Source organism: Apiospora marii (genome assembly GCF_038362585.1).
Source record: "Apiospora marii strain CBS 49790 chromosome Unknown utg000011l_segment0_segment0, whole genome shotgun sequence".
Classification (NCBI taxonomy): Eukaryota; Fungi; Ascomycota; class Sordariomycetes; order Amphisphaeriales; family Apiosporaceae; genus Apiospora; species Apiospora marii.
The window spans coordinates 211,841-225,388 of NW_027117382.1; the positions used below are offsets into that span (position 1 = coordinate 211,841).

Sequence of the window (13,548 nt, forward strand, 5' to 3'; positions counted from 1 at the left end):
CAAGTATATCAATGAATAAATAAAGTCAATTAAACCTCATATATAGCTCTTTTATTTTATCAACCTGGCGTTATACTCCCGTCCTAGACCCCGAGGCAACAGTGTCGTACCCCTTGAGCGACGAGTTTGCCGGCCCTCCTTTAGCCGGCTTGTTCCGCCAATACGGCTCGACCCCCATCTCCCCGAACCGCTTGCGCTCGTAGTCCTTGGTCACCAGCCAATTGCTCACCACCATGGCCAGCACCCCGCCCACGATGCCCGCGCCCGCGACGAGGGGCGCGAGGATGGAGAAGACGGTGAACCCGTAGCTCACGCTCTGGAACGCGCTGTCGGCCTGCAGCCGGTCGACGCCCAGCCCGACCTGCATCGCCGACAGCACGATGACGACGTACCCCAGGATGGTGGCCAGGACGCCGAAGTTGTCGCGTAGCAGGTCGACGTAGACGGTGTGGGCGTCCACTTTCGAGTAGCCCCGCAGCACAAAGCCGCGCGCGAACCGGTACACCTTGTTGAGCCGGCTCAGCCGCAGCTCGCCGTACCAGTACCGCGGGTTCACGGCGGCGTAGCAGTGGCCCCCTAGGTACTCGCGGGCCAGCTGCCGCCAGGCGTCCCAGGTCACCGAGGCCGGGAGGAGGCCCTTGTCCTGGGCGAGGCGGAAGTCGCTCTCGTACGCGATCAGCGCCGTGTAGGAGAACAAGAAGCCGCGGGCGCACGCGGCGAGTTCACCGTCGTTGTTGCTGGTGTCCGGATGCCGTGACGAGGAAGGCGAAGACGACAATGATGCTGGTAGCAGGTGGCGGGCCCAGACGTCGGGGTCTAGTAGCCATGCCGGGAGCGGTTTGAGAAAGATGCGGGTTTTGTGCCACACGAGGTGCAGCTCCGGGTTCTCGGTGATGGTGACATCGCGACCGATGAGGATCTGGTGGTGCAGCGGCCGCGGCGGCATCGGACGCCCGCACACCCACAGCCAGTCGCGAACCCCATCGAGCCGGTCGACGCGCAGCTCTCGCGCGAAGAGGCCGTCGGCATCGTCAATGCTGGGCGGAACGATGTGGTCCTTCTTTGTGCGGCATGATGCAGGGAGCAAGCTGCTGAGGTCGGCGACTTCCTGCGACGACGACGACACCGAAGCGCTTGTTTTGAGCACTCGCGTCGTGAAGGGAAGCGAAGGCTTGGTATCCATGGTTGATTGATGTCGTTGGGTCATGCTGCTGTGCTTCTGCGGCGTGACAGAAGGATCGGTTGGAAATGGAGCTTGGCGGGTGCGCTGGCTATCCCTCCGAATATAAGGCTGAGTGCGACGGAGACCCGAAAGACCAAAATAGCAACAGATATTGGCAACGGGTCGCACCGAGTCGGGTCCAATCCACAATGAGTCTTATAACAGCTTTGCTAGCCAGAAAGACCCGACAAGAGCCACTAGGAACGAAGGTCTGGCAAATCCATTGCTTATTACTCCCCCCGAGCTTGTCTCTTGCCCTCCATCGTTTGCACCTAAGCAGAGGCACTGGATGCGAAATTGGATCCAGCTGAATGGCTAGCTACGAGTCTCTAACCCCATCGGCGCAAGTGCTGACGGTCGTCTCACCATGTGGAGTCTCAGACCCATGTGCTGCGAAATGAGATCGGCCAGAGAGGCGCTTCAGCCGCACTGGACGTTGGTCCTGTCAGCACTCACACTGCTGCGGCAAAGCAGCGGACCCGAGGGGCTGTGTGCCATATCCCTAGCTGTCTAGCTGTCAATCGGGGCTAGTTTTACGAGCCATGCAGCGGCCTGCAGCCACCGGGTCCGGAACTAATCTCATGATCCATGTGGGTTGGTGGTGCAAGACGGCATGAGCAAGCGCCCAACGTCGACTTTTCCATGGTCTGCTTCTTTATTAATGAATGCATCTGCTCGCGACTGCTTTTCGAGGGCGACCGAGCCAACTAGCACTTTAGTCAGATTCCTCGCCTTTGCGCCCATGCCACATCCGCCATGGCCGACATCAAACGCAAGGGGACCGTGAGGAGGCCCAATGCGGGCGGCAGCAAGCCCAAGAAGGACATCAGCATCGTCAAACAGGGCATCAAGCAGCTGTATCCCGAGACAGATGCCTTTGTGCCGGAAATCGAGTAAGTCTGGGAGTTTTTGGCCACCGCTTCACACTTGGGTACCATTTCTGACACTTGAACCAGCATCGTGTTTGTCCCGGGGCTGGGAGCACATCCGGAAGAGTGCTGGGAGACCAAGGACTTCAAGTGGCCCACAGATAGTCTTGCCAAGGACTTCCCCAAGTCGCGGATTCTGCTGTATATGTACGAGTCAGTATGGCAAGGCGCCTTGCAAGTCGAGCAGTTTATGGACAATATTGCCATGGGACTCCTGGTGGGAGTAGCCGCCTCCAGAGAAAAGGTATGTTAGGGCGTTCTATCCCTCCTCTCACGCAAATGCACCAGGGACTAATAACCGTCTGTCGCACGATCAGAAACATGAGAGGCGGCCAATCGTGTTCATCGGCCATAGCATGGGAGGTCTCGTCATCGCCAAGGCCGTCACCATGGCGGATTCGTACCGGAAAAAGTTCCCGATCCTGTTTGAGGCGATCGCCGCCACCATCTTCTTTGGTACACCTTTCCGGGGCGCTGCCGCCGCCTCAGCGGCTTCCATGTACGCCTCGGCCGCAGAGAAGCTTAGCCAGGCAACGTCTTCTGAGCTACTGGACTTTAGTATGTGATCTTTCCGACTCTCGTCAGCTTGGCTGTTGAATATGGTACTGACATCATTGGCAGTGAAACCAGGCAATCCGCAACTGCGGGAACTGGTGGACGAATTCACACACATGGTTGGGAAAGTCAGCCCCGCCATTGCAGTGACTTGCTTCTACGAAGAGCGTAATACCGACCTCACGAGCTTGGCCAAGCTACCCAGCGTCTTCGGCAACATCCCCCTGCCCGCCAAGTTCGCTAAGTTCGTCACTCGCGAATCGGCCACCCTCGAGGTTTCCTTCAAGATCGGGCTAGCGGCCAACCACCGCGACCTGGTCAAGTTCGCGTCGGCACAGGAGTCACATTTCCTCCTGGTGCGTCATGAGATAAAAGACCGCGTCAATGCCGCGCCATCCATGGTGAAGAACCGAATGAACGCCGTGCGCGATATCGACCAGGACATGATCAATAAGATCGACGATGCGCTCGAGGGGCCCTTCATGGCGGGCAAGCGCAAGGCACTGGCTGAGACGTTCTCGCCGTCCTCGTGGATCACCAAGGAACCAGAGTACATCGCGTGGTTAGCCGAGAGCAATAGCAACAACACTAGCGCAGCCGATGACCATGAGGGTACTATCAAGCCCGGCGATTGCCTGTGGGTTCGGGGACCCGAAGGCCGAGGCAAGACGAGCGCATCCATGGCCGTGATCAACGACTACGAGCAGAGCGTGGCGCCTGTCAACCAAGGCCAGGACCCGGTGCTGTTGGCGTACTTCTTCTGCGACCAGTCGCAGTACTTCTGCACCGCCGAGGACGTGCTCAAGAGCATCATCCGGCAGCTCATCAAGCAGCAGAAGACCCTGGCGCCGTATGCCAAGTCGTTCATCAAGAAGGCGAAGGGCGACAAGGCGCAGGCGCAGATCACCATTGAGAACCTCTGGCAGGTCCTGCAGGACATGCTGACCGATAACTTTATCGGAAGCAAGGTTATTTTCGTGCTGAATAACCTCCATGTGCTTCCGGAAAACTCGGCCTCGACTACCAAGCTCATGAACTTCCTCAAGACGGAGCTTTCGGACAGTAAGTATGCCCCTGACATGGGGATGGAAACCAAAAGGAAGTGCATGGAAGCTTACTAACTCGGAACGACAGTGACGGAAATGGGATCGCGACGTGTTGCGACAAGGTGGTTCATCACCAGCCGGGAAGCCCACAACGTCGGCCAGGCCCTGGGAGTCGACGGCGTCCGGCTCGTCGACCTCGAAGACGAGAAGTACGGGAACCAGGTGCAGATCGCGCTGAAGCGTATCGCCAAGAGCAAGGTCGAGTCGCTGGTGCTGGAGAAGAAGTACAACAAGGCGCTCGCCTACTTCGTCAGTAGCCTGATCGGGAAGCGGGCGCAGAACACGCAGTGGATCGAGATCTCGTGCGTGCAGCTCTACGAGCTCGGGCCGGCCGAGAGCGACCTCAAGGTGCGCCGCGTGCTCGAGACGATGCCGCAGGACCTGCGGGCCCTGCTCAATAATGCGTGGCGGCAGGTCTTTGGCGCCAGCGGCGGCGAGAGCGACACGATCAAGGAGATGCTGCGGGCGCTGGTGCTGACGTACGACGATCCCACGGAGCAGGAGCTCGGCGTGCTGGCTGGGCTTTGCTCGACCGAGGAGGAGAAGGAGGAGCTGCATCACTTGATTGAGATGTGCAAGCCGCTGATCTTCACGGGTCATGATGGAACAGTTTCGTTCATGAATGTCGTGGTTAAGTCGCATCTTCTTGAAAATGCCAAGGACCTGTTGGGCATGTCGCCCGAGGAGATCAAGTGGCAGCACGGTGTTCTTGCGCTGCGGTGCTTCGACCATGTTAATGAAGCTTTTGATGTGGACATTGACCTCGAGACCGATCCGGAGCAAGATGAAGGAGGGGATGACGGCGAGAATGGCTCCGAGCATAGCAATGGCGGGGAGAGCGACAACGAGAGCCAACATTCTGGTGGTGACGACAATGATGGCTCGGACGATGGCACAGAAGACACCGACAGCGACGCCAGCTCGGAAGAGGAGTACGACCCGGAAGTGGACAAGGTCAAGGATCTCGCCATGCCGTATACAGTCAAGCACTGGCTGCGCCACGCCTCCAAGGCCACCTACGAAATCGCCGAGGACCTCAGCATCGAGGACGACTTCTGGAACCCGGACTCGCGCATCCGTCGTCGGTGGTTGATTGAGTACCACCGCCTTACCAACAGCCTGGAGGACGAGTTCGACACAGCGGATGTCAAGAATTGGACGGCGCTGCATATCGTGTCGGCGGTCGGGTTCCAGGACTTGGTGGCGGCGCTGATCCGGAATGGGCACGAGGGCGAGATCTCGCAGCGGGATGGGCTGAACAACATACCGGTAAGCCACGCATCGAGAGAATGAGACACAACTCCAAACATGTTCCTAATCAATTTCTGACACTGGATCTAGCTGCATCTGGCTGCCTGTTTTGGTAGGACCAAGATCGCCCAGGAACTCCTGAACAAAGGCGCCCCGATTGACGACGGCATCGAGATCAACGAGCAAACCCCGCTACACATGGCTGCCTTCGGTGGCCATGTTGATGTGATGAAGATCCTCATACTTCGCGGCGCCAATCCCAATGCGACTTCGAATGACATTGGCCCCGTGGTGAATGCGGCCATCTCGTCGGGCAACCGTGATGCGGTCAAGCTGCTCGTCGCCGAAGGCGTGTCTCTGACCGTCGACCCCGACCGCAACCTCGACCCCCCTCTGGCGCTGGCGGCCCTGCTTTCGGACCTGTCCATGTTCGAGTACCTCGTGGAGCAGTACGCGGACCGGCTCCCCACCGAAGAGTACAGCAAAGCCCTGGTCAAATCCGCCGAGGCCGGCCGCGTCGACGTCTTCAACAAGCTCCTCAACGAGTTCGAGCACGAGCACCAATATTTCCAAGAGGCCCTGGATGCAGCCGTGGGCGAGTGGAATTGGGATGTCGCCAAGATCCTGCTCGACAAGCAGCCGGGCCTCGACTGCAATAACCTTTTCCACAAGGCAGCCACCGTCACGGAGAATCAAGACGATCTGCTCGGGGTGGCGTGGGTGTACTCCAACGGGGCCATCTCGCAGGAGACGGTGGATCGGGCGCTGTACGATGCGACGGACTGCGAGAAGAAGTCGACGGTGGAACTGCTTCTGGGAGAGCCATACAAGGGAAGCCCGAATGCCAAGGGCGAAGAGTAAGCACCATTTTTCTGTCCCCCGCTGACAGAGAGAAACTCTGGCTGACACACTCATAGTTACGGGAATGCTCTAACGGCTGCTGCCTATGACGGTACGGCGGACATTGTCAGATTGCTGCTCGAGGCCGGCGCCGACATACACGACCCCGCCGGCTGGCCGCTGCAAACCGCTGCAGCCCAGGGCCACAAGGACCTCGTCCTCGAGTTCCTCGAGCGGGGTGCCGACGTGAACGCCTGTACCGAGAACCCCAGCTTCGAAGCGGGCACGGCCCTGCAGGGCGCCTGCGAGGCGGGCCGGCTGGACATTGTCGAACTGCTGTTCCAGTACGGCGCGGACCCGGACCTGGGCGGGGGCGACGAGGGCCCGCCCATCATCGCGGCGACCAAGCACGCCGAGGCCGAGATCATGCGGCTGCTGGTCGAGAAGGGGGCCGAGCTCAACATCCGCGGCGGCTGGGACGAGTCGACGCCGCTGACCAACGCGGCCGGGTGCATGTACAAGGCCGAGATGGAGGTGCTGCTGGACGCGGGGGCCGACATCAACCTGACGGACGGGGACGGGGACACGGCGCTGACGGTCGCGTGCGGGGCCGACGACGACGAGACGGTGCGGGTGCTGCTCGAGCACGGGGCCGATATGCTGCACGCCAACGGGAACGGGCAGACGGCGCTGCAGATCGCGCTCGAGAAGGACGCGACGGACTGTCTGGAGATCCTCGTCGAGCGGACGGCGGGGCTGTTCGCGGCGTTGAGGGCGGCGGTGGAGGGGGGGAATATGGCGGTGGCGGGCGTGGTGAGGGGGGTGCAGGCGAGCAAGCAGGATGTGTCCAACGAGGAGCGCAAGCAACGTGATGATCCCGAGTCGACAGACCAGGCGCAGGCTCCCAGTTTCGGTGTCTCCGATACCGAGAGGAGAAGGCCTGGCATGATTGAGCAGGTCTCCGAGGAGCTCAAGTCGGCACTGGGGACGCAGATCTCCCTGTATCAGCAGTTCTCGCCGGGCCATTCCCAGGACCAAGAAGACAACAAGGCGACGACGCCTCCAAGCGCCACGCAACCGCCTAGATTCAGCTCGCAAGCTGGGCCCGGCTGGCAGCAACGGCCTGGATCTCCTGGACTGCAAGCGTCGCCGCCACTGTCCAGCAGCAACAACAACCAAGGAGGTCAACAGCCAGTTGATGTGCCCGCGGGGCTGTCCATCCCGTCACCTCCCATCCGGCGGAAACCGGCCCCGGTCACGAGGCCGTCGTACGAGGGGATGATACCCTCGGCGTCGTCGAACCCGAACACGCCCTCCCCGCCGCCGTCGCTTGCGCCCGGGCGGCCGCCTAAGCAATACGCGCAGCAGCAGCAGCAGCAATCACCACCGTCGTCGTCTCAGCCGTTCATGGCCTACAATCCCAACGCGTCGCCGCCCCTGCCTTCGTCGGCGTCGTACTTCCCCAGTCAGCAGTCGCCACCTCCCGTTGCGCCCAAGCCGGCGGAGTACACCACGCAAGCTCAAAGCGGCGGCGGTGGTTACTACAGTCATAATAATCCCGGTACTGGCAGTGGGAACAACGGGTATCCTGGTCGACATGGCTCGCCATCACAGCAGCAGACACAACAGCAGCAGCAACAACCGGCGTACTACCCGGTTGGCCAGAATCCTTATGGGGGATGGGACGGACCACAACAGCAGCAATCACAGCAACATCAGCAGCAAAGGCCCCCACAGCGGGCTTCGATGTTGGATCGGGCGAGGATTATGAGTAATGAGTTCTTACGGAGGTAATGGTTCGGACTTGGGTGGCAGATACAGGGGTGCTTGGGCGTTGCGGATAGTTGTAACAGGGGTTAGGGACAATACAGGATAGGCATCAGCATTCATTCATATCAAGCGGCTTTGCATAATTTAGCCCGTAGATTCTCAGCCGCAGCCACCGACTTCCTTGAGTGAGTCGCAGTGACTGTCCTACCCGGCTAGCCTAGCGCCTGCTACTGGTGATTCCGATCATATCTCGGAAATCGACCCGGGTGGCCGCTCCTAGCGGCGATCAACTCTAACTACGGTGTTCATGTGTGTGTGTGTGTGTGTGTGTGTGATTGGAAAGTTGGTGTTGTACATCCCGCGTTTACCTTCTTTCCTGATTTGGTAATATTACACCACAAAAGGTTAGTAGTTTCGCTGATTTGATGTGTACATAATGTAAAAAAGCTAACTATCTTAGCTGAACTGGACTAAATTTAAGGCTGAATTCATCTCGTCTTGGCAAAAGATGGTTTCTCCCAGTCGCCGGCTCAAAACACACTTCGACCATTTGACAGTCGATCACCATGGGTCGCAATCAGCCTTACTGCTGCATTTGCGGGGCTCCGATGGTAGAGGCTGGGCAACGGTGAGCCCTTTTTTCTTCCAGATCCCATTGCCGTTTTGTGAGGCCAAATGCTGTACTGACAACCATAGTAGCGACGACGAGCCCAGTGAATGGCTGACCCGCGCCGTTCTCCTTACCACCGCCCATTCTATCGACGACGATGATAACAATGCCCAATTGGATGTGTACTGGCTTACGCATGGGCGGGTTCTAGATCTCGGTCCAAACCCCCCAAAAGACTACGTGCGGCTCGTACTAGAGCTCGACGCCCAATGCGACGACAATAACCGCTTCCAGATCCTGGAGTCTGGAGAGACTGTGGAAGCATTCTATGTAAGACCGGACGTGTTGACTCCCGGCCCCAATGCGGGTGGACCTCTCTACATGGCGGTCCACGCCGCCTGCATCAAGCTTGCCCGGCGCTTCATTGAGAGTCGGGGCGGGGAACAGCAGCAGCAATCGGATAGCTTTCATATGGGTCCCGACGATGAGATACGCTCCGTCAAGCAGCTGTGGCAGGTGCTTCATCGCCGCATCCGAGGGACTCTGCCCCTCGTAAGCGAATACCTCATCGAAGAACCCCACAATTATTTCGGGGGCCGGTTCTGCAGGAACGTCTACTGGGAGCGTGACGACGATCCGGAATATGGACAGGTACGTTTTCTTTCTGAATCAACCACACGATTACTAACATAACCCAAACTAGCTTCTGGAAGAGAACCCGCTGGAAATAGCCGACATCACCGAGTCTATTCTGCAGAACCTCCAGCCGATGCCGGCAGACAGCGCAAAGCAGGAAGGCTCCCGCCAGGGCACATCAGCAGAAGAGGAATGGCTCAAGGCGCCCGGTGATCTACGGCACATGGACCCAGCGTGTGACTATGCGCACAGCCAAGAAGGCTGGTATGATGTCCTTTCCACGAACACATCGCTTCCTTGGCTATGGGACTTGGATGGCAAAATGCTGCGCAGGAAGAAGCAGGAGGGTGATTGGAATTGGGAACATTTGGTGCGCAGGCTGGCCCAGGCTGGAATTCACGAGCCCAATGACAAGACCTTGCAAATTCCCCTGGGTTTGCGGAACCGGCGCAGAATCTGGCGGGTGCTGGAGGAGGCGAGAGCAGACGATACTGCCAGGCATCTGATGCAGTATTAGCCCCCATGCAAATGTATCCCAGCTGACCCCAATGATGCTGGTCCACCACAACCTAATACGTTTGTCTTGAGCACACCGAGTTGTACCAAATTTAAGATGCATGACCAACATGACGGCCTTAATGAAGAGGCTTTTGTTTCGCCGAGATTGGATATGCACGATGGGTCTCACAAAAGAAAGCCACGAATCCCACAGCCTGACGAAATCAAGGCTCTGGTGACTGATCGATGAAGGAATTTCCGCTTCTCGCGCCAGGCTCCTCAACCACGTGGCGCCTGCAAGGGAAATTTGGGGATGGAAATAGCCGCCGCCCAGGGAGGCTTTTTAGAAAAGGCTAGGCTGGAACGGGGAGATGTCTCGTATTATTGGTTAGTCGCCCCCGTGCCGTCTTTGGCCAATCTCGATGTTGGGGTCGGAATGTTGGCCCCTTACAGCGAGGTGTCATTTGTTTCACGACTCAGCCCCCATCCTCGCTGCAGGTACCGAACAAGGCTGCGGCTGAACAGCGAGGTCCAGCCTATCCCAGCTGAATCCCTCACGGGATTCCTGCATAACCGTACACAGAGTAGATACTATATAAGAACAAACGATGCATCCTTCACAGAGAGACAACTATGATACGCACTGTTCAAAGGTAACCGAACATTACATGGACTCATCATGGATCAGTCACTATGTTCTGTGCTGTTGCTCCTTCTCACAGCCCCTTTTGTAGCTGGGGCGCCCAGCGTGTCTTCGACTGCGTCTAGTGCGAGTATGTACCCATGTCCAGTCCTCAACCGAGAACTAGTACGTTATCGTACTTCACGATTCTAACCTCGGATTTACACAAGTAGTTGGTAGTAGCTGGTCAAGTGCCGAAACAGCCCTCGAGACACTAGTCTTCACAGACTCCCATGGCAAAGTCGCCACTGAGATCGCAACTTTCGTCGCAACGACGTACCCCGGTTATGTCAACCTCTCGACCACGACCGTCGTGAACAAGATTATCACTGTCCCAGATTCAGGAACTTTGACTCGCCGGCTTTCAACCTTAAGCTACCAGATCGGTCCCGGAGGGGTTGGCTGGAGTATTCCAACTCCCGATGCCGACTCTCCCATCCTCTTGCCTCCGCCCACGTTTTTGCCGGGACAGGCACGGCCCACCACTCAGACTCCCTCGGGCTCAAGTACAGCAAGTGATAGTACCTCCTCCCGTATGCTATCTGGGACCAATTTGAATCCCAAGAGCAGCTTACTGTCAGTTACTGCTAGTGCTTCAGACTCCAGGCAGGGTAGCTCGACAAGCTCCGGTAGCTCAATTCCAAGTGCAGCCCTCCCTTCCGATCATAGTGCAACAAGCTCAGTTACCGGCGGCATCACCTCATCATCCTCATCATCCAACCTAGCCAGTGAGTCGAGCAGAAGTGTAATCGCATCTACTAGCAACACACCGAGAAGCCTTACATCAACTAGTTACAGCGGATCGAGCACTTCGATATCCTCTGAAGGTAGCGTCCCGATAAGCACAACCTCCAGCACGCTCGCGTCATCCATCACTGTGGCCCCAACGGGTTTCTCTGCAGTCACTGTTTCTGGATCATCATACAAAGCCAACACATGGGTGACGACGAAAGACAGTGATGGCCACTCAACAATCGTGCCCGTGATAGTGACTGGCGGCGGCGCGGGTGTCATCATGTGGGGTCTCCCTCCTATTCCAAACACCATTTTCGATTTTCCTGGTCTTCCAAAGTTTCACCTGCCCTGTTTCCAAGTTTTCGGTGCCCCGGTAGGCAGCTGTACCACGGACCCGGTAACAGACGGTCCACCGGACACCAATGATAACGCCAGCGACGGCTCTTCCTCCAAGACAGCCAAGACAACTACCAAAGAAACCATTACATCACGCTGTACGGCTACCAAGACGGTTTCCGATTGTGAGGTCCGCTGTGCCGAAGCCACCATCAGCAACTCGTGTGTCTCTTTTACTACGACTTGTTCCGACGTTCAGACCGGCTGTTCTGTGACCGGCGCCACCTCGACCATTACCAGCACCACCAGCGCCTGCAAGGCATGCTCCAGCTGCCTGGGCGGCCAAGCGCCCGGCAAGGGCGTCCCACCGTACCAGACATCTGGTCCCAACGCCGACGATCTCGATGAGCCTACCCCACGCAATATCGCCGGCCGTGTGCGGGTTGAAAGGCGCGGCGCCAAAACAGTTCTCGCGAAGCTGGGAACGTGTCAGCTGATGACGGGGTCGGCGCCTCGGCTGACGGTACCGCCATACCCGGCCATCACCTCCGACATGCTCAATCCCGAGATCGCCGGCAATGTGAAGGCCAAGTATAAGGTCATCTCCCGATACGATCGCGCAACGAAGGTGGTGGCGGGACCCGGGAACTGTGCCGTGCCCACGACGACCAGACTGGACGCGGCTGCCTTCCAGTCGGCGCGAATGTACACCAACTACGCCAAAGAAGCCGTAGATAACAACAACAAGGCCAGCCTTGACCATGCCTGTGAGTTGAAGGAACACTGTCTGCGAAATCTCAAGACAACACTAACACTAGATTCATGCAGATGAGAAATCGTGGCTAAAGGACTTCTTCCTCCAGCTCGTCGACACTACCACACAGGCAGGCAAGCTGAGCTGCGCGGATCTGAACCAGTTCTTCTTCCCTCGAGCGCCGGCGCCGGGTACGTGTCAGTTCAACGTGATCCAGCCCGTGTGGAACGCCCTCGCCAGCGAGAAGAACCTGTACTTCGTGGCAATGTCGCAGTATCTCAACGGCGACTCCAAGGGCCCGTTCTTCCCGCCAGCCGATGCCAATAGGCCATTCTTGCAAAGCTTCGTCGGCGACAAGAAGTATCTGATAGACGCCAACAGCGGCGGCTGGAAGTGGCCATCCTCGGCGGTGGCGAGCCGGCCTTACTCGGCCAAGGACGAGCTCCTGGTGATGATCCAATACTTCGAGAAGGTCCTTCTTGGTGTTCTGGTGATGAAGGGCGACTCCATGCTGCCTCTGATTGACCGGACAAACAATCGCATCTACGCCGAGTTGTGAGTCACTCTTGTCTGGTCTAGGGGGGAAAAACACTGGCCGTTCGCTAACCCCAAGTTATAATGCAGGGAAAAGGTCGACAACGATGTTAGTACTAACCACGGCGGCCTTTACCCGCAGGCAGCAACGTGGCAAGCGACATTCGGAGCGGACGGGATCGCCGGGGCTTACAAGCACTACATGGACACAACGATCTTGCCGCAGATCACCCTTCCGCCTACATACTTGACCAGGCTCTGGAAAGATGTAATAAAAGCCGGAATCGTCGCCGCAGAGAACCTGCCGGACGTCAAGACGGACTCCAAGACGGGCAACAGCCCGGGACCGCTGTATGCCGAGTGGGAGACGTTCCGCAACATGGTGGACGCCATCGACTCCCTTTACCTGAACTCTGCTACTGGATTCTACAGCTGGGAGTATACCTTTACCTTTGCGTACGATCGCACCAACACCAAGAGGCAACAAAAGGAGGAAGGTGACGAAGCAGACGGCAGCCAAGCCCTGTCTTGCCCGTTTCCGTCGAGCACTGAGTCGTCGACTTCAACGACCTCGTCATCTTCTGAACCAATGACTTCATCGTCCGCTTCCAAAACCGCCTCTTCCACGACGGAAACATTATCATCGTCTGCCACCGCCACGAAGACGAACAGCCGCACCAGCAGTAGCAAGACTTCCAGCAAACCCTTGTCCTCCTCCAGCAGCAGCAGCACCCACCCGACCACTGCCACCACCACGCAGCCGCCGCGCGTGCCGGCGCCCGCCATCACCATCGCGAAGCCGACCGAGAAGCCCGACTGCGTGCAGGGCTACGCGACGACCACGATGCAGGCGGTGGCGTCGGCGCCGGCCAATGCCGCGTCGCTCCAGTTCTTCGTCCCCGCGGCGGACGGGCAGAGCACTGACCGGGACTGGGAATTTCACCTGATGCCCGGCTTCCTCGTCCAGCCCAAGTCGGCGGTCGAGACGTGGTCGGTCGGGACGTCCTCATCGGGCCCGCTGCTGGCGAGCGGTAAAGGGGGGATGGACATGGACCCCATCAAGTGGCGGTCACCAAAGGAGGCAAGTAAG

At 58.1% G+C, this 13,548-nt stretch overlaps 4 protein-coding genes across 4 annotated transcripts; 2 read left to right on the forward strand and 2 right to left on the reverse strand.

The window, feature by feature from the left end:
- Positions 1 to 70: 70 nt before the first annotated feature.
- Positions 71 to 1,183, reverse strand: PG985_013117 (uncharacterized protein; the record flags this gene model as incomplete). Its single annotated transcript, XM_066832883.1, has 1 exon — positions 71 to 1,183. One exon carries the CDS (start codon positions 1,181 to 1,183, stop codon positions 71 to 73), a length of 1,113 nt encoding a protein of 370 aa, XP_066677623.1.
- A 795-nt stretch (positions 1,184 to 1,978) lies between these two features.
- PG985_013118 (uncharacterized protein) lies at positions 1,979 to 7,697 on the forward strand (the record flags this gene model as incomplete). Its single annotated transcript, XM_066832884.1, has 7 exons — positions 1,979 to 2,115; positions 2,179 to 2,395; positions 2,469 to 2,709; positions 2,773 to 3,768; positions 3,841 to 5,081; positions 5,154 to 5,920; positions 5,981 to 7,697. The coding sequence occupies 7 exons, from the start codon at positions 1,979 to 1,981 to the stop codon at positions 7,695 to 7,697; spliced, it is 5,316 nt and encodes a 1,771-aa protein (XP_066677624.1).
- Positions 7,698 to 8,239: 542 nt separating this feature from the next.
- PG985_013119 (uncharacterized protein) lies at positions 8,240 to 9,436 on the forward strand (the record flags this gene model as incomplete). The annotated part of the gene is made up of 3 exons (XM_066832885.1): positions 8,240 to 8,301; positions 8,370 to 8,934; positions 8,987 to 9,436. 3 exons carry the CDS (start codon positions 8,240 to 8,242, stop codon positions 9,434 to 9,436), a joined length of 1,077 nt encoding a protein of 358 aa, XP_066677625.1.
- Positions 9,437 to 11,321: 1,885 nt separating this feature from the next.
- PG985_013120 (uncharacterized protein) lies at positions 11,322 to 13,250 on the reverse strand (the record flags this gene model as incomplete). Its single annotated transcript, XM_066832886.1, has 5 exons — positions 11,322 to 11,648; positions 11,706 to 11,957; positions 12,022 to 12,467; positions 12,702 to 12,871; positions 12,919 to 13,250. The coding sequence occupies 5 exons, from the start codon at positions 13,248 to 13,250 to the stop codon at positions 11,322 to 11,324; spliced, it is 1,527 nt and encodes a 508-aa protein (XP_066677626.1).
- Between the last annotated feature and the right edge of the window lie 298 nt (positions 13,251 to 13,548).